The 25976-nt window shown below is 35.5% G+C and overlaps 1 protein-coding gene across 7 annotated transcripts in view; it reads left to right on the forward strand.

Annotated features, from left to right (window-relative positions):
• Positions 1–25976, forward strand: part of VWA3B (von Willebrand factor A domain containing 3B) — a 68505-nt gene that overhangs the window by 24657 nt on the left and 17872 nt on the right. For 5 of the 7 annotated variants that reach the window (XM_071746251.1, XM_071746282.1, XM_071746262.1 and 2 more), the window contains 13 exons: positions 1474–1670; positions 2319–2473; positions 4250–4388; positions 5780–5911; positions 10650–10748; positions 12392–12574; positions 13658–13785; positions 14485–14663; positions 15335–15472; positions 16539–16578; positions 16701–16857; positions 20992–21110; positions 24219–24269. In XM_071746251.1, coding sequence (XP_071602352.1) covers positions 1474–1670; positions 2319–2473; positions 4250–4388; positions 5780–5911; positions 10650–10748; positions 12392–12574; positions 13658–13785; positions 14485–14663; positions 15335–15472; positions 16539–16578; positions 16701–16857; positions 20992–21110; positions 24219–24269 — 1717 coding nt within the window. The remainder of the gene's footprint in view (positions 1–1473; positions 1671–2318; positions 2474–4249; positions 4389–5779; positions 5912–10649; positions 10749–12391; positions 12575–13657; positions 13786–14484; positions 14664–15334; positions 15473–16538; positions 16579–16700; positions 16858–20991; positions 21111–24218; positions 24270–25976) is intronic. The other 2 variants (XM_071746254.1, XM_071746272.1) reach the window with 2 other exon arrangements.

Below are 25976 nucleotides of genomic sequence, written 5' to 3' on the forward strand. Positions count from 1 at the left end.
TAATCACTTGATAAACAGAAGAGATGAAATTACAGTGGGATTTATTTTGTAGATTCTTCATCACTATTTAACTGTTGTCCATTGATCTGAATAACTGAAGTCTTTCTTTTTGCCTGCATTTCTTTCTGGTTTTGCCTTTCTGATCTGTTTAAAATGCTCTGCTGCAAAATGTAGTTTGTTCTGAGGACTGCAACGTTTTTCAGAAGAAGAAATGGGGAAAATGAGACAAATTTTCTGATGACTCTCCAGGCAATACACTATTAACCTGAACATGACTTTTTACATAAAGCATGGGGAATAAAGAAAACAACAGTTTTCATTTTAAAATTATGTTGAGGGCATTTGTGACACTTGCTATGTTGTCTGTGCTAAGACACAAGCAATCAGAAAGCAAATGTTTCCACATGAACAGGCTCTGACTATGCATCTGTCCTGATGCTGGCTGCTCTCTGCATTTTTTCTGGCAGAAAGTGTATCCATACGATTGTTTATAGGTTCAGAATCTCAATAATGTTGTCACTGTAGCTACACCTAAGCAGAACAGACATTTGTACCAGCTGCATCCACTGAAATTAACATGTGGCAATAGAAATTCATTTTGCTATGAGACCCACTGCTGGGTCATTTGGGTTATGTGTGATTTATTTTGCTAGTGATAACTGTGTGTACAGCCCTCGGTCCCATTCTCTCAGCATCCAGAGAAGTACAGAGCTCAGCCTTGATATGGTCCTGAGAATATTTCTAAGACAAAATGTCATAAAAGGGTAAATATGAGAACAGTTATACCAGATCAGACAAAAATTATCCAATTTCTTCCAGAATCAATTAAAAATGCTAAAACCACAATGTAGAACTAGGGAATATATCAAGATGGTACATGTGATTTGAAACTGGGGATATATGATGCAATATTAATCCAATTAAAAAAAGAAAAAAGCAAATTGCAGAGAATCATGATAAAATCTCTTCCAAAGACATTATAGGGTTTTTTTCCTTTAAGTAGCCTTCTCTACAAAAGACCAGCTATATTTTCAATTATATCTTCTGTTGTTTCATTTTCTCAAATTATTGTCCTTGAAGCTGGACATCTTAACAGGAAGCTTTCCTGGCATTTTGTAATTTTACCAGTATGAAATTTAAGTCAACCTTCACGATGCTAAGAGTATTCCTTTTATATATTGATGCTGGAGCTATTTGTCTTCTTTGCTCTCTGTCTTCTGATGGGTTTGTTTCATTTATAAGGGAATTTGTTGTAAAGAAGTGTCTGATCAGAAAAAAACCAAAAATAATCCCATAATCAAAACAGAGAATATTAAAAATCAGTCAGAAACATCCTCTGACTCAAAAGCTGTCAACAAAGTAGAACATATTTGAAAATTTTGACCACAGCATCAAAGCTGGCTTTTGAAAATAGCATATCCAAACTGAATCATGGTATGCAGGAGGTTTTCTATGTTTTATTTTCTTTATTAGCAACCGGAGCTGATGATCCATTAGAAAAGCATGCATCTGACAAATATTTGTCATCTGAGAAGTGGTTGCAGAAGTATGGCTTGAAAGCTCAGAAGCTCACACTGTATGATGCGCTTGCTGATTGTACTTTTCGACATGCAGATGGAATTGTTGACATAAAAACTAAACCAGAGGATGAATCTTCACAAACTGATGCTGTGAGTGTTGTTAATTTTCCCTCGTGTCCTGTGAGCTGATTATTTTTTTTTAACCTGAAAACTTAATTGATAGCTGAGTTTATGATAAAGTGTATGGTCCATTGTTAAAATTATCTTATTAGTGGCTTAAGAAGATGATCAGAAACAATATTGTCTTAAAGGGCTGTTTGAAAATTATTGTTTCAGGGACTCTTGTCTAACATAAACTGCAAAGAAGAATCCAATTAAGCAATGGATTAATCAATGACTAGGAAGAATGGGTTAATCAATGCCTTGGTTTTCTATGTATTTATGTGGGACAGGGCAAAGGTTCATTGTCATCTTTGTTTTTCCTTGGAAGAAATGTTGGTCTCAATTTCTGCAGTGCTTAGAGATCATTAAACAAATTTGGGTTAATTTGTCTTCCATTTTTTTTCTCAATATTCTACAATTACAGTGTTTGAGCTTCTGTTCTTGCTGGCTACAAAAGTAAAACCAGTTTCTAATGACTTTTGCAAGGAGCACATTCTGTGACCACCCTATCCCGTGTCTATTTCTGTACTTATTCATGTGTATTAAGCATGTAACTTTGGAGTTTGTTTGCCAGATACTAAAGACAGTGCAAAATAATGTCTTTTGAATCATGAAACATGTTTTTCTTGGTTGTAGGAGACAAAGAGGAAGGTAATTAATGCAAAATACTGTGACAAGTTTGTACATACCTTCTGGAAAGATGGATCTGTAGTTCATATGTATGTTAGTACAGAAAAGTATAAGCAGTACAAAGAGAAAATGAGGACAGCTCTCGGACAAGTGGAAGAAAGGTTAGTGTTCTGTCACATAAAATCAGTTTGTATTGTTTTGCATTGGACTTGAAATGTTTGACATCTACTGTCATAATAAGCTGAACTGGCTGGTAAACTGCCAGCAGCAGTACTATGCCAGAAATCCATTTTAGATCAGAATCTTGCGTGTTGGATTTCTTAGTAGCCATATAAGAACACCAGTGAGAGTTTAATCTTTTGTTCTTATGGAACTCAAATGGGAAAGTCAGGCTGCACATTATTGACATACTGCTGAAAGAGCCAAAAAGCATTGGGACATAAGGTGACAGGAATTTCATCTTGTGTACCTAGGGTCTCTTGTGGTACCTCTGACACCAATTAACAGAGCATGGCTTGTGCCTGTACTGGTATTAGTTACCTGCTGTTTTTGCAATTTTGTGTTGAAGACAAGTTTGAACAGTAAAGATCAGAGTCAGATCATGAGCTATTAAGTAATGCATATGATCCATAGTTCAGTGCTCAATCTAGCTCCCTGATTTACTTTTTTTGTAAATGTATAGATACACTATTAGATTTTGTTGGACACCTACAAAACAATAGGCCATCTGGGGGTCTGATTCATCTGTCCTAAAGATGGCTCAAAGTAAATTGGCTTTTATACTTACACTAGAAGAAAGAAAACTGAGAACTGAGAAAGAAAACTGTAGAACTGAGAGAAAGAATAAATGTTGACTTCTATTTGTGTATTAGGACAATGAGATGTCTCACTGAAAAAAAGCAGGATGTAAACTTTCCTTTTATTAGTTCTTTTCTACCAAAAGTATGTCTGATTACATTTAGCAAGGTCAAAAACAGTTTTGTTACCTCTTTTAGTTTATCCTTGTTTTTCTCTATTTAGTCTAACATGAACGTACTGTGAAAGGAAACTCTGAGGTAAAGTTTTTTGGTGGGAATATATTTTTGACTTCCAGACCAAGGTTATGAGTTTTCTCTTTTGAATGGTTCATCTTACTGTTAAAAGTCTTGTTAGACCTCATCAAACATTGGTGGAAATCATGGCAAAATGTCTCTCAGTCGTGAATGTAATAGGATCCTTTAAGTTTCCACGATACAATTTTTTTAAACCACCATGGATGGGAGTGATATTTTTTCCAGGGGTTTTATATTCATCTGTTAAATGTCTCTGTTTCAGAATAGGCAAGTAGTTTATGACTCTCAAGAGAAATCAGATTTGGACCTATTATAATAATTACTGAGAAAATGTTCTTGCACACAGCAGTATGTAGGCATGTGTTTAACTGCCAGGCATACTTTAATTCTGCTTAAAATGTAAAACTAATTCTTCTTAAAGCTCAAGGTCAGCAAAGAATTGAAGCATCTGTGAAATATTAAGACTCTTCAAAGTGCTCAGATTCCTTACAGAATAGGTTAACAAGTGGTTTCCTGAAAAGGGAGGCATATGCTTAAATGATTTCCTGAGTTCAGGCTGGAGAACAGCTGCAGGGGCAATTGTGACAGTTACTTCCACATGGGAAGTTCAGCTTAAACTAGCTGATAACTGACTTTATAAGGGTGCTGTATTTGTTTTTTTTCATGTCTTCTACTAAATTAGGAAAGAAAAATTCCTTATGTTCTTTTGTAATGACAGAGGATCAAGGCCAGTATACCACTTCTGACAGTGACTATTAACAGGTGATAAGGGAAAGAGAATAAGAAGTACAGCAGTGATAAAAGAGCCTTCCTATTAGATTCTGGTACTCACAACTCCAAAGATCTTGCAGATCAGGTTTTGATTTATTTTTTTTTTTCCCCCAGGATTAAGTGGCTTCAACAAGGAAGCAGAGGGCTCTTTGGGAATGTGTTTGAAGATAATATCTATATTCTTATTGATGTATCTGAATCTATGAAGGACAAGATGCCACTGGTGAAGGAGAAAATATGTCAGCTCATACAGGTATGATAAAGTGATGATTTGATAAAGTGATGATTTGGGAGACAGAGGTGCGTTTTAGAGTAGGCTCATCTTCTCTGTATGGTTGTTACTCTAATTTTTATTTCCATTTTCTAATTTATTTTTATTTTAAAGAACGGCTTTATAAAAATATTTTAATTTTTCTTAGTGTGCACATTTTTCAGTAAAATAATTATATTTTTCCCCATTTGTACATTAGTACAAATATTTGAAAAACTGGAGAAAGTGTTAAAAGGTATGAAGGCTTAAGTACATTTTTGCCCTCAGGCCACCTTTCTTATAAAAACACCAAAACCAAAACCGAAAACCAAAAACCAAACAAAAAAACCAAACCCAAAAATCTATGCAGTGAAACTTTTTTGCATTTTAATTTTTATTTTTAAGCAGTGTCATCCAGTTCCACTGGTATATTGTGATTTGTTATGTGTGTTTAGATTCACTTTCACACTTTTACAATAGAGGGTGTGGAATGCTTTGAACTTGCTTGCATCTTACAATGACTCTGAACTTTGCAAAGGGATTTGTGAAGTGCAGAAGTACCTCAAAAGCAGTGAGTATCGGGAGACACACCTAAGATAGGATTTGTCTCACCTAGTTTCAGAAATCCACAATGAGGTCACCTAAGCTTACAAGAATATTTGAGAGAAGGAGGCACTGTTAAAACGATTCATCTCACCTTTTTTAGACCTGAGAGGCATAACTAACAAACAAATTTTCATCAGTCTGGCATCAATAGTAATCACTCGTAGTGCTAGAAATTTTTAAATCTACGACAGAGGGGTTTTTGAGCTAGGTGCTTAAGAGATGGGACATACTATGATGTGGTACTCCAGACAGCTCAGCACTAGAAAATTATTAGATACTGTGCCAGAAAGTTTCACAAGCACTAGCTTGCACAAATCTTTCACTCCTTATAACTTCTGTCCAGAAAAGCTTCAACAAATTCTTAACTTAATTCTCCCTTGCTGTCCTAGTTCCTCTTGCCAGTGCTCTACATTTGATTCTAATTGCCCTCCTCTAAACGATGCTTTATTGATTCTCATTTCAGTTTCCTTTTGTAAGCAGTAATTATCTCTTCCTTCCTACTGTTCATACCCAGTTTTTTCCCTCACTTTCTTGCCCTCCTAAATATGCAATAGTACTTTGAGAACTCCAAGTAAATGGAGACTTGCACTGGGAAGTTCAAGTAATTGTTATTGCAGGCAATAATTTTGTCTGCCTCTGTGTTTCTGTACTAGAAATTAATATGATGATTTTTTGTAACCATATAATCAACTATACATTAATTAAAACAAGTTCTATTAGTCAGTATTTCAGGATACAAGTATTCTTTCTTTTAGCACTGAGTAAAATTCAGATGCTGTCTCTTGCAGGAACAATTGAGACACAAAAAGAGATTCAATTGTGTGAAATTTAGTGCCCAAGCAGTGGCGTGGCAAGAGAAACTTGCTGAAGTTAATGAGGAAAATTTGCAAGATGCTTGGCTTTGGATAAAAGGACTTGAGGTAACATGGAAACTAATTATTGTTTGTACCAAGTTGCATTTGTGGCTTCTCTGTTTATGGCTGTGTTTTGGTTTTTTTAAATTGACTATTTAACTTGAGTAAGCTGAAAATCATAGAATAATACAAAGTTAGGAGCTGGAAGGGGCCCTGAAAGACCCTGAAGATCCTGAAAGAGTCCAACCCCCCTGCCAGAGCAGGGTGACCTACAGCAGGACACACAGGAATGAGTCCATGTGGGCTTTGAATTTCTCTAGGAAAAGAGACTCCACAACCTCCCTGGGCAGCCTGTGCCAGTGCTCTGTCACCCTCACAGTAAAAAAATTCTTCCTAATATTTACATGGAACCACCTGTGCTCCAGTTTATAACAGTTACCCCTTGTCCTATTGTTAGTCACTCCCGAGAAAAGCTTGACTCTGACCTGCTGGTGCTCACCCCTTGCATATTTATAAACATTGATGAGGCTACCCCTCATTCTCCTCTTATCCAGGCTGAAGAGACCCAGCTCCCTCAGCCTTTCCTCATGAGGGAGATGTTCCACTTCCTTCATCATCTTGGTTGCTCTGTGCTGGTTTCTGTCAAACAGTTCCCAGTCCTTCTGGAACTGAGGGGCCCAGATTTGACACAATATTCCAGATGGCACCAATACTCACCAGGGCAGAGTAGAGGGGGAGGAGAACCTCTGTCAGCCTACTAACCACCCCCTTTCTAATGCACCCCAGGATGCCATTGGCCTTCTTGGCCACAAGGGCACATTGTTGGCTCATGGTCACCCTTCCATCCACCAGCACCCCCAGGGCCCTTTCCCCTGTGCTGCTCTCCAACAGCTCAGTCCCCAGCTGTCACAGCTTAGCAGGTTGGGTGGACCACAAAACTAAGGACAGAATTCCTCTCTATTCCCCCCACCCCCCTCAAAGGGAAGATAAAAGGAGAATAAAGACTGAAGTGTTAAGTTGGAAAATGAAAAACAATTTGATACAGATTTACTAATACAGGGGAAGGTAATAACGTAAGGGATAAAGTAATAAAGAATACAAATATATATAAATACATATGTGCATACAACCTGATAGATATGGGCTCTGATGAGCATGTGTCGAGCTGGTAGTAAAGAAGGTCAGGGGAGGAGCAGCACAGCCATCAAGCAGAGAGAAAAGGAGACTGAGCTGCTGACTTTCTCAATCTTTATAGAGTATGGACAGGAAATGGGAGGGAATACACTCTACCCTTTGTGTTCTGCCCCTCTCAGAGTCCGAAAGCCCTCCTTCTTCAGTTCCTCATGTTCAAACAATGACAGCAGACTATACTGGTAGCTGGAGTTGTTCTTTCCCAGATGTAAGACTTTACACTTGCCCGTCTTGTAATACATTAGATTTCTGTCCAGGTCCCTCTGAATGGCAGCACAGCCTTCTGGGGTATCAGCCATTCCTCCCCATTTTGTGTCATCTGCAACCTTGCTGGTAGTACACTCCATTCCCTCATCCAGGTCATCATTAAATATATTGAATAGTACTGGTCCCATTACTGACCCTTGAGGGACTCCACTAGAAACAGACTTCCAACTAGACTCTATCCATGATAAAATAAATTTTTTAAAAAATCAAATATAAATGTATAGACTTTAGTAGTACAAAACTTTTAATCTGTAATAATCTTTTAACAGTGGAGCTGTTTATAAGACCATATTAATTCAATTGCAGCCTGCTATGTTTAGTAGCCACAATGCAAATGCTTGCCAATTTTATTTCAGTAGGAACCATAACAGTGCTCAGACCCTGTGTCTAAATGTCATTCTTGCTGTGAGGCTGCAGTATTGGTGAAGGCTGTCACTGGCAGACTCACAGCTCAGAGATGACTCAAAAACTGGTGTCAGGAAGCTAAAGGGCATTTCTAGTCCCTTTTGGTGCCTAGATAGACATCTGACTTCAGCCTTCGTAGGAACATGGGAGCAAGCATACACTGATGAAATAACTATCTACAGCAGCCAAAATCTGAGATTTTTAACCTGTAACAGAATAAAAAGCTTGTAGTCAGCCAATCAGCCACCATATTGTAACTGTCAGCAGCTTTAGGACCAGTTAGTGTGTCAAATGTGGACAGCAATGTTAAGGGCACAGGACTGAAAATCAATCACACAACAGTACAGATGTATGCCGTGTTTTCTAACACAAAAAATCCTGTTTATATAATAAACCTCCTCAGCATTCTGACAGCTCTTTCTCAGATTTTATCATTAACTTCTTGGGGATGAGGAAATTGAGGAAGCTACATAATACCTTTGGGATGACAAAGCACAATAAATAACTTGGTATTCTTAGAAAATACTAATAAACACATGAAGAAAATAAAATATTAGTGTGGCCTCACTGAGTGGTTGGTGAATATTTAGAACTGAGGTTAGTAAACTTTATTTCACTGCCTTCTTTGAGACTTAAAAAGCTGACTGTTTAAGCTATTCTCATATTTGAGGAAGTCATGGCAGTCTGGTGAAGTTCCCAAAAACAGGAAAAGGGGAAACATAACACCCATTTTCAAAAAAGAAAAAAAGGAAGACCTGGGGAACTACAGGACAGTCATACCTCTTTGCTCAGCAAGATTATGGAGCAGATCCTCCTGAAGGCTCTGTTAAGGCACATGGGAAAGGTGGAGGTAGCTGGTGGCAACCAACATAATTTCACCAAGGGCAAACTGTGCCTGACAAATTTGATAGCTTTTTACAATGGGATCGTGGTCAATGGCTCAATGTCCAAGTGGACACCAGTGATGAGTGGAGTTTCCCAAGGGTCAGTGTTAGGGTTGGTGCTGTTTAACATCTTTGTTGGTGATATGGACAGGGGAATTGAGTGCACCCTCCACAAGTTTTCCAGTGACACCAAGCTGTGTGAAGCAGGTGACATGCTGGAGGATGGTGAGACACTGGAACACGTTCCCCAGAGAAGTTGTGGCTGCCCCCTCCCTGGAAGTGTTCAAGGCCACATTGGATGGGGCTTTGAGCAACCTGGTCTAGTAAGAGGTGCCCATGCAGAGAGGTTGGAACTAGGTGATCTTTAAGGTCCCTTCCAACTCAAACCATTCTGTGATTCTATGATAAGCCATATCAGTGGTACAGCATTATGGAAGTCTGATAATACTTCAAACTACTAAACTTCAATACCATCCTGTATATGCATTTAGGAACGTCCATTTTCATAATCATTGATGAAGCTGTGAATGGCTGGTTATAAATTTCCTTGGAAGTTCAGGTCTTGATATCTGAAATAGTACATGAAATGCTACTGGAAAAATACTTTTTTTTTTTCAGGGATCACATCTGTTGCTGATCTTATTGTCTGTTTAAATCATCGCAGGTGTATGGCTGAGGTCAAAAAGCAGGCTTTATGGTGAAGTTGCAATGAACAGAAGAGTATTGTGAAATATTAATCAGAGTAGATCTTTTGATCTCATTTTATACACTTTAGTCCTAGGATGTTGAATAAGGAAGCAGAGCTATGAACGTGAATTAGAAGATAAGATTATCTGAGATCATCTGAGCTATCTTGTTAGCTGGCCCATACGTTCTTGCGCAGCCATACGGTCATTCTCAGAGTGTGTCTCCTATTTCATTTCACCTGATTTCCTCCCTTTGCCCTTTCTAATAGAACAGTTTACTGGAGAGATGGACAGGAAGAACTTTTAACACCATTAATAAAAATGAAGAAATAATGCTAGCTCTTAATATATTTTGCACGTATGGATGAATGTTTGTGATTTAAATTTATGTTCTGTAATGCATTATATATGTTGACCCTGATTCTCCTCTCGCATCATGACAATCTTCACTGCCCTCCAGAGTGGTATTCAAGTGTTACACTGGCATCAAACAGACTCATATCTTTTCAGGAATTCTGCTTTGGTGCTGTTAAAAGACTAAGACTTGACAAAACACTTTTCCATTCTGGTAAAAGCTTAACCAAATATTTACATGCTGTTTCGTACACTTACTCTTTGAGAAGTGGAAAACTGAAGACATAAACTAGTTTTTTGATTCCTATAAGCCATGAAATGCATTTCAGTAAGTTTAGAGTTGCACTAAATTTGAAAAAAAAGACAAATCATGATCACTAAATATGGGGTTGACACACAAAAAAGTGAGTGTTACTCAAATATTAGTTTTTAGGGGCATAGTATTGCTTTATTGTGTATTTTTTATATAACTAACTTTTGTGCTAAAAAAATAAACTTTTATGACAAGGGTATATGTAAAATTGGGGAAAAAATGGACAACCAGCAAGTTCTTTATCTATTTTTGACAAATAAATTTGTGTAACTCTTTTGGGAACTTTTAAAATTATTAATTATTTGATTAAGTAAAATGTGTATTTCAAGGTAGTGTGATGACTTTTCAATCAGAAGAAGTAGTTGGAAAATATAACAGACTGTATCTTTTATCTTATATCTTCCTATTTCCTTACAGTATTTTAGTAATTGCTTTTGCTTCTACATCTGATACTTCTGTTGCCAGCATCTAGCTTATGTTTGCCTAGACACTTTGTATTAATTTTTTATCAATTTATGCAACTTTGACACTTGCTTTGATCTTTATAGCTATTTGACATAAATATTTTCATTGTTTTATTGCTCAGTCTGCTTTTATAATACCCTTTGAGTCAGTACATGCTCATTATTAATTTAAGGACAGATGCAAAAAAACCTATTAGTACTTATAGTTGCTTCTTTGTCTTTTTCTTTTTGATTTCTTAGGTTGGAGGTTCCACAAATACACTCCAAGCTCTCCAGATTGCTCTTGCTGATACTGACACTGAGGCTATTTACCTCCTGACTGATGGGAGACCCGACCAGGTATTTCTGAAACAAGAAAAGAGAAAATGCAGTAGTGCAGCCCTACAGTGATGTTGTCAGAAGACTGCAGTAAACGCATGAGATAAATCTCATACCTGAAGAGCTGAGTCTCTTGGAGGTTCTCATAGCATTGAAAAATTGTATCTGAGAAACGGTACCGTTTGTGAAGGGGTCTTGTTTAGAACTCTCCACCCACAGCCCAGTCTTAGATGCATGATAACTCATATTTCTAGTGAGCTGTTTTAAGGATCTGGTAATGCATTAAGTAGTAAAGCTTTATGTTTATACCAAGGTGAGTATTTCTATCAAATAAAATGTCTCCCCAACTTAGTACAAATATCTCATGACATAAAAATTAAAATAATGATGATTCTATGATATAATTTGATTTAAATATTGAAATCTCGCAATCCTGCATGATAGCTTGAAAACTTTAAAAGAAAATGATCGAGAGCAAAATAAAAAACCCAAACAACCCAAAACTTAGAAAATCTGTCATCAACATTTTTCTTCAAAGAATATGTCAAATATATAAGTAGGTACCTTCTTGCATTCTGTGACATGTCTGAGGGGTAAGAGCCTCACTGTTGATTGTTTTACATTATTAAAAAAAACCAGATATTACCATTGATGCTGTTCTGTTAGGTCTCCATAAGATTCCATTTTTATTCTACTGAGTCAAATTTGATCTCCTGCAGGTAGAATTCTGGAATAGCAGCAGAAGCTGCTTTAAGTGTAGTTCTAAATGGATAATGAAACCAAAAGTATGGTTTAATTTTTTTATGTGTTGTTACAGTGACTTAAAATGATGTTATTTCACGTTATATCACATTTTATGACAGCAACTAAAACCTGGGAAAAAAACTTTCAAGCTTTTGATATTTTAAAGTTAAAAATTAATTAATACTTAATTTATTTTTGCCTGTTTAATACTGGCTTTTTCAATTTATATTATACCTTTTTACATAAAAAAGGGGGAATGAGCAAGGCTTGTTTTAAGTATTAACGTGAACCAAACAATTATACTTCAAATATCAGTATTCTGAAAAATTGAAGTGTTATGAGAAATTAGAGAACTGAGTTAGTAACTTCTTTCTAGCAGATCCTTCAACATTTTTAGACAAGGCAGATGTTTTGCTTTCTCACCTAATTTTTATTTCTTCATTGGAAGAGGAACAGCAGCTTTCCCATTTTTTCAGCCTCTCTTTTGTTTCCTGTTACTGAGTCAACTTGTCATTGAATTAATGTAGCATATTGTAAAATATCAACAGTTATATACATAAAGAAATATTCAGTTATATACATCCAGTGATGCTAAACACCAATGTAGTAGTTTAATTTCCTGTACTTTAGTAATTTCCTTTAGACTTCAGAAACAAAGAGTACTTAATATATTATGATTTACATTTTATTTGAGTACCCTGTGTCTTAATGTATTTTCAGTGTTTCAAATGGAGTTTAAAATTAACTAATTTTGTGGAACTATGAAATGGTAATCCATGTAGAGTATATATTTTAACTGATCTATATCTATCTTTAAACTACAGTATGACTGCTTACATTCTTAGAAATTCTCCGCATTTTGATAAATACATTTTAAAATACATTTTTAAATGCTATATATTTAATTTTTTGACTTCTAGCCTCCTGAAACAATTTTGGATCAAGTCCAGCTTCATCGTAAAATTCCCATCCATTCTGTATCCTTCAACTGTGATGATATAGAAGCCAATAAATTTCTGTATGAACTCTCCACTGAAACAGAGGGTCGGTTTCGGTATTACAACATTTATTTGACTGATGGTGGTGCTGCAGAGTTTGTTATTGTGAGTATCTGAAAAGAAATATGTATTTTTCCTCATACTATTGAAGGAACTACAAGACTCGGTTTATTTTTATTCCATAACACAATATATTCTTCAATCTATTAAGATTAGTCAGTTAATCCTAGTCAGATTTGAAGTGATGTGAAAGCAGTATGTGACATTTTGTGCTTTTGAAATTTTATTAGACCACAACCAAAAAGCCCAAATATCAGGCAAGCTTCATGTGTTGTGCTACTGTTGCTGTAAAATCACTCCAGAACCCATGTAGATCAAATTCAACTCTGAAACAAACATGCACGGGCTCTGCTGTCCTAGAAATAAGTTATGATTTAAAATGGTACTATGGTTTGTATTCTGCTAATAAATGAGATAACCCTGAGCTCAGTTTGAATGATGATGAATGAATGAATCAATGAGTTTTGCTAAAAAATTGCTCTACAGTAGTCACTGAAAAGATGAGGGCCAGACTACTTGTTGTCCATCTCCAGATTTCTGGTCCTCAGGGAGCAATAAAGAGATAATCATTGGAATTTCCTTCCTCTTTCCTCCTGTAGTCCAAATGATTCCCAGACACTTCCAATGTTTACTTGACTAGTATGTATTTTACTTCCCATTTTTTGAGTATGGTATGTGAGACAGCTGTGATTTGTAGAGTGACAGGACAACAGTTGTAATGTACATGTCATATTGTATTTTCTTAATTTACTTATTTATTTGCTTGTTGATTGGAATGAGGGGAGCTACTGACCTCATTACATTTTTCAGAAATATGGCTGCTCAGATCTCAAGTGATATCTGACATGTTAGGGGATGCTTGTCCTTCTTAAAAGGAAGAGTAATTTGAAAGGCTGTATTGCAAAGTACTTGTTAATCTCATTTTCTATAAGCTTGTTCATAAATACGGGAAGTAAAAAACCTCTGACTTAGGAAACAGAGAAACTACCTGGAGAAGTACACAAAATCATTCAGCTTTCTTAACTGAGTCATTATTCAAAATTATTACCAGAGTTTGCATAGTTTTAGCTCAGAAATGAAGCCTGTTCAGGAGTAATTGTAATGAAAATTTGATTTTCTTTTCATTAGAGTGAAGACATAGATATTTTGAAAAGAGAGATTGCACAAGGAGAAAGAGACCTAGAGAAAATGAAAACCATTCATGCTGAATGTATGATGATGGATACTTATAGTGGAGAAAATAATCCAGAGAATAAGTATGTCCTCATGCTGATATTATTTTAAGAAGAGATATGAGCTACTGCTACATTTCTCATTTTTCACTCTCTTGTATTTTCATCCTCTGACAGTCTTCTCTTTTAAAAAGAAAAAACTGGGTTTAGTTTTGCTTTGTTTTTTTTTTTTATTTACAGTAATGGAGAAGAAAAATCTGGGAAAATAAACTAATACTGTGATGTCTAAAACAAAAATTACCTCAAATTTCTTAATACTCTCAAATTTAAAAAAAAAAAAACTATAGCAAAAAATGTATATAGTGTTTATTTCAGAATCTGCATATTTTTACTAATGATAGAGCATAGGCTGTGTATGTGCCTGTCAGTTATTTTCATTGCTGGTGTCAGATTTGTTCTTTCCCACAGGACATAAAGTGGCTATTACAGAACATTCTGACCTTAATAAAAATGTACAAGAGTGTTGCCTTACAAGTAATTAACATCTTTTAAACAGACTAAGGAAAAACTTTTAAATAGTTTTAAAGAACTAAGGATATCTTAACCTGCTATGAATTCTCCTTTGAAACACAGACTAGGATAGCATAAAAAATATTTTGCAATGTTGGGAGCTTTTGAAATTCATATTTAAAATATCAGAGGATGTCAGTTTAGTGTTTGTTAAACCAGTTACATGTGCTTGAAGTGATTTCTTACTTGTTTCTTCTTTTTGTCACTTACCAGCATCAATCAGCAGCAGACACATACAGTGTCTTCTGAAACTGACCATGTTGAAGAGCTGAGTACTGCTCCTAGCAGCAGGCCCTGCTGTGCTTCAGTAGAGCCAGCACTGACACCATGTCAGCAAATCTGGCAAACTACTTGTGACAGTCCAGTGCAAAGGAAAAAAGCATTGTATGCAGGTAGGATTAAAATGAACTGTGTTTTTTAACAGAATTTAATCACTAACTTGAAAAGATTCTGTTAAAAATAGCAAAAAAGCATTCCTTGTTGTAGTAACAAATGAAGCCTTTGGTGATTTAAATAATCATCTTTCTGAAATTCTGACTTCTGTTAATTTTTACTCTTCAGCCATCTTACTCATTTGACCCAAAGAGACAGACAAATGTCTGCTCATTTATTGCTCATCCCAGGGGCCCTGCAATGAAAAAATAATCATTTTGACAGAATGTTTAAAAAGCTCTGTTAACAGTTTTTTACGAGTAGATATTAAACCCTCACCTCTTTTTATTCTAAATAAGTGCTTCACTGGCAAGAATGAAGAATTGATCTGTGTTTCATTCAGCATTACTTACACTAGTATTTCTCCTGACCACACCTGTTATAATGTTTCTCTTTGAAGTATCCTTTCTGTGAAGTCTGAAACTGAGTTTACCCAGCTCGTGTAAGAGGAGTCTTCATCCTTGGGAAAGTACAAAGTACAAATTAGGGCTGAAGTAATTGTGTGTATGATGGCTTGTGTAGGCAGTCCCTTAAAAATTGGTACTGGATACCAAAAAGGAACTCAAAAATCCCAGGCACGTATTTGTGCAGTGAGTTAGTTATTCCTTTCCTTCTCTTTCAACACCTACAGAGCAAACAAAGACAAGTCTGCTGCGAATCCTGAGCCAGAGTGTGAAGTCTAGGGCTGAAAGCCCAGAGGAAGGAATATCTAATGAAAAAAAGAGTTTTTCTGTCAAAAAGAGCAAGAAATATCCAACCATTTTCAAAGGCAAGTTAACAGAACAGGAAACTCTTTGTGGGGCAGCTGATAAATTTTCTCCTGCTGCATTTGAAACTAATGGCACCTCATTTGAGGCAAAACTGTGCAGACCTGCAGTACAAAGTCCAGAACATAGATGAGATGCAGAGAGCTGGACACACCGGGGGGTATTTAACAATGTTCTTACACCTTAGTTTTGTCCCCAGTTTGCAGCAGCTGTGATACAGCTATGCCTTGCACTGCTAAAAGGTTACTGCAGTTGCTTCTTATCAACAAAATAAATAGATCTACAGAGCCTTGGTAGAATATGCTAATAGAATGCTGTGATATAGTATTTTGTGCTCATGTTCAATGTCAAGCTTAAGCTGAGAGTGGTGGTTCTAAATGCATGGTACCAATGTAAAAGAAGGATGCACTTTATTAAAATGCTTAGATATGCAAAAAGCATGCTCTCTGGGACAGATACATATGTAGAGAAAAGAGTATTTCCAATAAGGCTTGGATATGCATCCGGATAGTGTTAATTTCTCTCAGTAATTCAGTAACTCTCAACTTTATGATAGGTCTAAGTTGTTCTGAAACTTCGCCTACGAGGCTTAAAGATGTTTGAGTTTTTTTACATTTCAGTATTTTATTTTTAGTCCTTAATATACCTTTTAAATAGATTTTCATTATGGTATACCTGAAATTAGCCACTCCTGGTCATCGCTTTAGGAATAGTATTTGATATCACATCATGAATTGGGGAATGAACTGTTATTTCTTTTGTTTTATTAGATAAATACGTAAAAAGTTCCCTTAAGAATATTATTCCCCACCTATTTATAAATTTCCTCATTGATTAATTAGGGCTTATGGTGTGTACAGTAACACCGTATTGATCAAGCACCAAGAAACACAGGAAACATAGTTTTCATTGATTAATTTAACAACTGAAATAGATGTTATTGTGTAGCCTTTGTGACACTGCAAGTAGGCTCAAATAAAAAAAACCCTATTATATGCCAGCCTATTTATGTATGTTTTTGTGTGCACAAAACCTGTGAAATAATGAAATGCAAATATTTTATCTTAGATCTGAAAATGCAGAAAGCTGTGAAAGGGACACCTAAAAGGTATGTGTGTGTGTATATATATATATATCACAGAAATTGCAGTTAATTTTTAAATGATTGAATAAAAAGATACTCAAATGTATTTCTGCCTCGTGCTACATCTCATAGTCTCTTTTTTCTAGTTCTCTAGATATCTCTTCATCTCTCTGGTTAAAGACTCATGGCTTGGTTGCTAGGCGACTCACGATTATGGATGCCTTAGCTCCAACAGCTGTCCCTCATGGTACCAAGTACATACCAGTTCTGGACAAGCATGTATTTTCTAAAGTATTTGATGAGGTAAAACTCTTCCTCTGTTTCAAAGCAAACATAAAACGTGGCACTGTTTAAAAGAGCATTTTAAAATTCTTTTCTAGAAATGTCATAATTGTGTTCTCTGGTGTTCATTGTAGGTGACTGATATGCATTAAATGTAAAATGCACATCTGACAGTTCATTCATGCATCAGTAAGAAGATAAAACTGGTAGCTAACAGTATTTCTGGTAGACTTTAAGCTGTAGAGCTATGTATTTTTCTTTCCCAGTTACCAGTTGAGGGCAGTGTGCAGCCATCAGGTGTTCACAATTTCTTGAGCACCACAGCCTGTATTAACACATATTAACTCACTGGAGTATGTCTTTTAGTACCATAAAGTCATTTGGAAAATTCTTCAAGTGCACAGTTTGGGAAATTGTGCATTCTCAAGGCCTCAATTCCATTTCTCAATTCTGCATGTTTCCAGTAAGATCTTTTGAAAAGTATTGAAATTCGGTAATAAAATTTAACTCTTATAAGTGTAGACAACTGTGAGATTGTGCAAAATTCACTATGAGTTGTGTTTCATGAAGCCCTAATTGCCATTCCACTTAAAGGAAATTGATTTTGTGCCAAGTTGGTCTAATTTTTCTTGTGTGATTCATCCGATCAAAGACCCGTGAATATGTTTCATCTTGTTTTAACTAATGAAAACTTTCATTTAATAGTACTCAAAAAAGAAGCCAAACAGCATCTCTTTAAATAATAAGGGGTGAGCAAGAGTTTTAGAGTAGGATGTGATATAGAGCTAAGTAGAATATTTATAACAAAGGTACAAATCTGTAGGTTTGTTTTTTTTTAAATATAGGCATGGGAATTTTTGATACAGCATACAAATAATGGAAGAAAAACCAGATCTTCCCTTTTAGTAAAACCAAGTCAAAACCAAGCTCTTAAAGGATTTTTTTGAAGTGTGAAATTTTTTTTGGTATGCAATAAAAAGGTGGATTTTTGTATCAAAGGCAGTAATAATGATAATTTTAACATTTCAGGTGTAAACCAGCCATTTTTCAAAGAAAGTAACATATTAAATGATTGCAAAATGGTACAAAACAATCTACTGCAAGTGAAACGTCAAACAGAAGACGCTGTGATTTTCACATAACTCTTATAACTCACTTCTGACCAGTCGCTTCCTCTTTCTGAATACATCTACTAAGTTGAGCTCTTTCTACCATGTTTCTAAATGAAGACTCCTTTGAATACCTTCCAGACAATCCTGAGTTTATTTGAACTATTTGCACAAACAGTAGTTGTTGAAACAAGTAGTCTTTCCTTGGAAATAGTCCAGGCTATGATTCAGGAAGTACTATGTACATTTTTAATGGTAATTATTGGGAACTTACAGTAATCTAGTTCAGGGCTGAGTTAAGTATAGTGTTCTTAGAAAAAACAGCTGCTATACAGAATCTAAACAGTGATTCATGTGGTTTTTTTAGATTCAGGAATATAAACACAGAATAATATACAATTTTTACCCGTTTTCCACACCTACTAGTCCTCATTAGTTGTATAGAGACACTCAATTTCTCAGGCAGTGGAAAATTGTTGTTCTATGTGTAGAGACATGGATTTTTCTGGATCTGAAGCAGAGTATAGAAGGGAAAAAAGAAGGTTAGGGATTGCAAATGAGGTGGAACCAGTGGAATTTAGGAGCTATGGAACCTGCTCTCTGTCAAGCTTCATGCCAGTTTATCAAGCAAAAACAAGGAGTGGATTTTGGAACTAGACATAGATCTTGAATAGGAGATACTAACAAGGATTTAGGATCTTGATTATTCCAGTACTTCAGAAAACTTAAGATCATAACTGTACAGATATTTTTACATTATTCTGTGATCTTAGTTTCCTTGGTGTGGAATGCAGATAACCTTGTTTGCTTTTCTGTGGATAGTATAATTTCTATTTTTGGCTTTTTCTAGCAGTGATGCTGGAAAAAGTAAAAAAAGTTTTCACAACTTGGAGATGAGGCATGCAAAAAGTTTCCATGACAACTGTTCATTAGCATGAGGCTGACTTGTTGTTTTCAGTTCTGTGGGACATGTCAGTTTCACCAAAGTTATTTCAAAGAGGTTAATTCATAAACTACCCCTCAGATTCATGTCTTGGAAAAAAAAAATTGGCTTGGGGCATGTCTAAATGACACTATGGTAGTTCTGAAGCAAACCTCCCCTATAGAACCATCTGAGTATCTATTGCAGCTTGTGGCATCTTAAGTGCAGTCTTGAAAATCATGGAGTTTTGACTTAATGCTTTTTTCAAAAGAATCAGGTTCAGATTCAGCCAGCCAAAACATCTTGTTTGGTCTAGAAAAAGAAAGCTTTTTCTGGAGTAATTTGCTTTGATTTTGTCTTTAAAGAATTTTGGTTTTGAAATAAAAGCCATTTTGAAACAAGTGAACTCTTCTGATATGAAAGTTTAAGTGTTCAGCTTAGAAAATGACAAAACATTTTGGCACTAAAAGAGCTTCCATGAGATTTCTTTCAGCTGAATCTGTCAAATTTACTTGTATTCATGAGCAGTTTTCGTTGCTCTGTATGCATCATATTTTAAGTTTATTACTTGCTAAGAACACATTTCATTTTGGTTTTATTCCTCAAAATTGTAATAGTGTGTTATGTTTGTCTGCCCTTCATATTGTATTTTTATAATTATTAAAATTTTATAATTATAAAATTTATAATTTATAAAATTTATTTTATAATTATAAAATATTGCATATTTTATAAGCTGTAGCAAGAGCTTATTCTTGTACATTGTGTAGTCTTGATGGATTTTTATAAACTTGGTTTGAGGAACATATCAGACAACAATTATGGTAGTGTGGAACTGGAAGAGGGGTACTCTCAGTTCCTTGCCTTTCAGCTTTCAGTCTCTGCCTGGAAATGACAGGGAGTCAGATTTTATGACTCACAGTTCTGGGCAGAGATTTACCTCACCAGCCTTTGGGAAGAGACTTCTCTGACATGTTCCTATTAATGTTAGCTTCTAACGTGATCTTAAAATTAATTTAATATGAGGACATTTGATGTGATCTGGCACTGATTTGACACAGATTTATTAATCAAGGTGAAGATGTTCCCAGAAAGAGAGGAGACTATAAAGTCACACCATTGCTCCTGAAAAAAATGCTCTTACAGCAGTAATTTGGAATCCAGCTACGTTGTGATGATTTGAAGACAAACAAAATATCCCTGGAAGATGTTCCTCTTTAAGAAGTATTTTTATTGTTCTATTTTCAGATTTATGTTTTAGTTTTATTTAAATTTAACCTCATCCATCCTATTCTCATCTGTATCCTGACCTCAGACAGACACTTGGAGAAGCTTCCCATTCAACCATGCGTGTTGGAGATAGTTTTGGGGAGAGTTATTATTCTCTGTCTTCTCCATTTCTGTCTTGGGCTTTTTCCATTTATAATAATTGTCAGAATATTGATAGATAACACAGCTTTTCTTATGCAAACTGATGAATAATTTAAGAGGTTGAATTATGGTGGGACTTGGACTGAGATGGGAAGGCATCATCCTCTTCTGTGCTTTTATCTGCCTATTGAACATCTTGTAAAGGAATTGTAAGTAAGATTGTAAGTGAATGACTTTTTATTTTCTAATGAGCTAAGATTGTAAGTGAATGACTTTTTATTTTCTAACTTATGTGGGTGTGGTATTGTGAGATTTGAAAGTGTGAGATTGAAGTTCCTGATTCTGACCAGTCTGGCTAGGTTCCTAAGTGTTATTGTGGTTAATTAATCAAGACTAGTTTCAGTGAGCAATATCCACCTTCCTCACACGTGTGATGGTGAAAAATGTTTCTTTTCATCATTAGTACTCTAATTCCTTAGAAAATATGGTCTACAGTTATAATTGAATAATACTTGAAAGTCTTAATTTGTAAATTTTGCATAAGGAGACTGCATTATTCAGAAGATTTTACTAACAGGCTGGAAGCGATGCCTTAATTCTGACATTTCTTCAGAGTGGTCAGATCTTTCTACAGCCTTTCAGTGTTCCTTCTGTCTGTTCTGATCCTTGGATGTGGATTTATGGACATTAATTTGTTCTGGTGGAGGAAAAGCAGTATGATAAATGAAGTCCATGTCTTTTATTGTATAACAGATACTTCCACTGGCTCATGTAAGCAATGACACGAAGCAGATCACATTAATTAATCCTCAGGCAGTGAATCTTGATGCCTATAAAGAGAAGCTGGAACAAGCAATTAAATCATATGAAAGGCAAGTCTACTTATCAGGAATTTATCATATTTGCAGTCTAATATCAGGGTTTTTTTATGTAATGGTTATCTTCTCATACATGCTTTCTCCAATGCTGGTAATTCTGCACATTGACACACTTAATCCACCATATAGGAAAAATGCTTATTTTTTTAAAAAAAGCAGAAGGAAAAAACAGATAATTGTCACAGAGATAATAAATAAGTAACATGTTGCTCATATTACTTATGTTCAATGCAAAAAAAAAAAGAAAAAAAAAAAGAATTCTTTTACTTTCTGGGAATAATCCTGAAAGCAGTGATTCCTGGAGAGTAATTCCCTCGTAACAGTAGTAGCCAGACCTTTAACTTAAAATTGAGTTTCTGTATCTGTAGACTGACATTTAAATTAGTGACCTGCTTTTTGCTGCCAATTGCCTAGCACCTACCTGTGGATGCAAGAGTATTACTGAAGCACCTGTAAGATACTGACAATTTTAATTTTTTTTCTTTTTTTTTGAGAAACATATTAATTGTGCTTATTAATACAAATGTTGGTAAAAAGTACACCAGAAGCAAACAGGTCAAAACCATCATATCTGTAAAGTGTTTCTTTCACTGCTTTAACTGTCCATTTTTTTAAAGCAATGCAATTATTTGACTGCCAATGTCATTCAGTAAACTTATGAGAGTTTTGACTAGACTTGTTTTAATAACTTGGATATTATTTCAGGCTGTATTCTAATAACCTTTATGGATGTAACTATTTGATAATGATCAAAAAAACTTTGATCGGAAATGTTTATTTTTTATTTTTCGATTGGTTGACCTTGAGGTGTAATTTTAAGTTTTGTTTTGTTTTCTCCTCTGTAGCTCTAGGATCATAGTAGTTCTTTTTAAAACATGTAGTAACTCTCTTTTTCATTTCCATTTCCTATTTCTAAATTAATTCCTCTTTTGTGGTAAAAGTCAAGAACTCTGGTTTGCAAATCCAGCTTCCAATGTTTAATATGAATGGAAATCACTGAAGAAAAATCTTTATTTTGCATGCTCTGTCACTGAAACAATACTGTTATTGTCAGGCTAATGAAGAACTCCTAGAAATACAGATTTGTCACTCGCTTTGACAGAAGGTTTAAGTAGGTAGACTTTTTGATGGTGACTTCTGAAAAAGCATTCAAGGTTTTTATTGCTATGCCATTACCATTGAATATTTTACATTTATTGTTTTCAATTTTGAGAGAAAGAAAAATGTTTTCTGGTTAAACTCTGATGATCTGCTGGCAGCATTTTAAGTTTCCCTAAAACTTTGATGACTTGGATTATGGTTTATTTATATTTACCCACCAAAGTCACTGAATCAGTGTATTTACATTAGTAGTACTGAGCTCCCTACTTCTGTGAAGATATATGGAAGAGTGATCTGCCTAAAGATCCTTATAATTGACAATGTAAAATTTCTCATTTCTTTTCTTTTCTATGTGAAACATCAACTCAGTCAAATTTATTTTGCTGTAAATGCCACAGTACTTTCCTGGTAATTGAATTTGCAAAAGCTGCATTTCAGCTTTGTGAACAGAGATTGGTCACAGATTTATTCTGCTATCTAAAATGAGGCAATTTGTCAGGGCATACAGGTTTCAAGAACAGAGCATGATAATATCTTCCCTTGTATGCAGATTGGCCTTAACATCTGTTTGAGAGGGTAAAAAAATGGTGAGGGCAGAAAGCATGTGCCCTGACAAAGACAAGGATATACTGGATATCCTCTGACAAAGAGAATATCCAGGAGTGAAGGAGAAAAATTCTGGAAGGCTTAAGAAGTGCATGATCTTGAATAGCTAGAGGCTTTTACAAATGGCTTAATTAGATGTGCTCATTTAGAAGTATGAAATATGCAGTGGAGCATGCTGACACTGCAGATTGAGTGAACGAAGCAATTTGCATTCTTGAAATGCTGGGGTTTAGTTTCTAGTAGATAAAACAAATCAAAAAACCCCTCCTGTTCAAAATCTGGTGTTAGTCATCTTTTTTTTTTTTATACATGCATCAGTAAACTATCAAGACTGTTAAAAACCTAATGGTTACAATCTGAATTTTTTGCTAATTAATTTGTTCTTGTATTTCCAAAGGAAGTTTGGAAATTTTTCTTTAATTAGAGCAATTAGGATCATCGGTAGAAGTTTATTTTGTATAGCATGAAATTAAGGTTGTAGGAAGGTGGGTGCTGGCTTCTTCTTTCATGTAAATAACGATAGGACTGGAGGAAACATCCTGAAGTTGCAGCAGGGGAGGTTTAGACTAGATAAGAGGAAGAATTTTTTTGCTGAAAGGGTAGTCAGGTGCTGGAACAGGCTACCCAGGGAGGTGCTGGAGTCATCACACCTGGAAGTATTTAAAAAACATATAGAGGATGTGCTTTATTGGGCACCGTGATACAGAAGTAATCAAGTTATGGCTGAACTGGTTGAGATGTTAATAAAAAGGGAGACATGTAAGCTAGATAACCTAATAAATTTATAATTTATGTCTAAAAAGTAAAAGCAGAATTTTTAGTGGTGCTTTTAAAAGGTCTCAGGGCTGCATTGCTTAGGCATAATCACTTCTGGGTTTCTGTCTGTAGCTTTTCTTCATAGCCAGAGTTCAGTGGAGTAGAAACCTGAATGGCACAATTTAGGGGTTATTCTAGCAGAAAAAAAAAGAAAAGAAAACACATTGCTTTCCATTTGTCTTCAAGCTACAGATTTCTGCAGTTGCTTAATTGGAGGAGCTGTGCTTAGCTTAACTGGCACTTAATTGGTTATGTTATTTGATTGAGCTTGCTGGTGCTGAAGAGAACCATCCATAGAAAACCCTGGCAGGAAGCAGGAGTGATTGCCATTAATCATTTATCATTCTATGACCCTGAAATAGTCATGCTGCTACTTGCTGGAAGATGCTGTTTTCCCATCTTCTCTTGCAGCTGATAATTTCATAGCTGAATGATAAGGATACAATTTAATGATGCAGTGCTCTTGGAATACAAATCAGTGCAGATATCTTAAGGAACTGTGTTTATTTGCTAGTTTTGGTAGAGTCAGATGTGCAAGGAACTGCATTCCCTCAAAACCTGTTTTGCTTTCTTTAATAGGCGCCTAAACCTAATTGTTTGGAGAGCACTATCCCAGGAGGAAAGAGACAAGTAAGCTATCACCTCTTGGTTTCTGATTTACCTCAGAAAGGCTGGTCATAAATGTTCATTCAATACTTTTTTATCACTGTTTCTGTAACCAACTGGTTTTATTTTCAAATATTTCGAAACTGTACCTTACTTTCAAAAATGTGTATGTGATATGGAGTAATATTAAATTCTGGACATCTTTCTCATTGTGCTGATTATTTTTAAAAGAAAGGACTTGCATTCCTTTCAAATGCTGCGTTTCTATTAATGTGTCAAGTGGCACAACCTTGAGAGGGCAGCTGGTAATTCCTTTGATATTAAGGTAAATCTCTCATCTGGTAAATAGAATATAAACAACTTTACAATATGTGCTGGAACACACTGGAAGTATTTACTTCTTAAACTATCTCAGTTTTGTATACTGATTGAGAAAACTAGTGAGTGTATAAACAGGACTGACATCAATGAAGTTAGCACCTGTTTACTTCAAAGAACATGAAGTTGAACAGTTAGTGAAAACTGAATGGGTATGGAACATTCCTAGGCAGAAAAAGGGGAATAAAAGCTGGAATACTTTTAAGAAGATATAAGCTAACGAGCAAGAATTATGCAGCTCTATCAACAGTAAGGACTAAAACCCCATTCTGGTGCAGAGAAGCAGAGGCTGTTGAAAAACAGAACAGCATATAATTTTAAAAAAGAAATAGGTGTCTGTTGATAGTGAGTTGTGGAGTGCAGAAGGGTGACAGGGCTAGTTATTTATATGCAGAAAAAAATTCACAGAAGTTGTACATCTATTGCTAGAGAAGTATATAAAATTGTTATTATTGGTGCATAGAAGCTGAAATATCTGATCAAATTTGCTTCTAAATTTAGGACTTGAATGAACATATTAATGAATTAAAAATAGATGACAACATAGTTTCAAAATTATTAATCTGGGGAGAGAGAGTAATAAGCAAAGTCTGACTTTGACAATGGAGCCCTGAAATAATTAGTTGAGGAACTTTCTGATTCACTAGTGTATATTAAAATGTTTTCTCAGGTACCAGGGAAAATGACATTCACTAGAGAAGTGGTAATATTGTGCTTGTTTTCAAAATGCTTGAGAGATCCAGCTCAGGAGATAAGTTAGCTTGACATTGGTTGTAGAGTAAGAATGTATTCAGTTAATAGACAAAAAAAATCTGTTTAAATGACTGTATCAGTCAGTTTAATTTCAATACAAAGCAGTTCTTAGAGGACTAAAGAGATAATCAGTGACAAAGAGTAGGACCAGGTGGAGGGATCACTAAGGTTATATGTGTTGTTAAGATAGGCACTTAAATACTCTCCCCAGTTCCAGATCTCACCTTTTCTTAATGTTGGCAAAGCTGTAGAGAAGAGCCATAAGAGAGATGTTTTTGAGTAGTATGAAAAAGAAAAGTATGTTACTTTCAATTGGAGATGTAAATAATTCTACCCGCTGTGGATTTTGGAGGATTCAGTTTTGGTTTTATTCAGAAGGTGACTGTTATCTTATTCACCTTTCAGTGTATAATTACCTTCAGTGTGCAGCTTCAGTTGGCTCTTTGGTCTAATGAACATGGACATGATCTGAACCATGGATGGAAGCAAACTCCTGATCACTGCGTGAAACTGAGCAGTGCAGGACTGACAGAGGAATAAATCACAGGAGATTGTCTCTTTTTCGTGTGATCCATCAAGGCTGATGTGGCAAACTGGGAC

Source organism: Heliangelus exortis, chromosome 1 (genome assembly GCF_036169615.1).
Source record: "Heliangelus exortis chromosome 1, bHelExo1.hap1, whole genome shotgun sequence".
NCBI lineage: Eukaryota > Metazoa > Chordata > Aves > Apodiformes > Trochilidae > Heliangelus > Heliangelus exortis.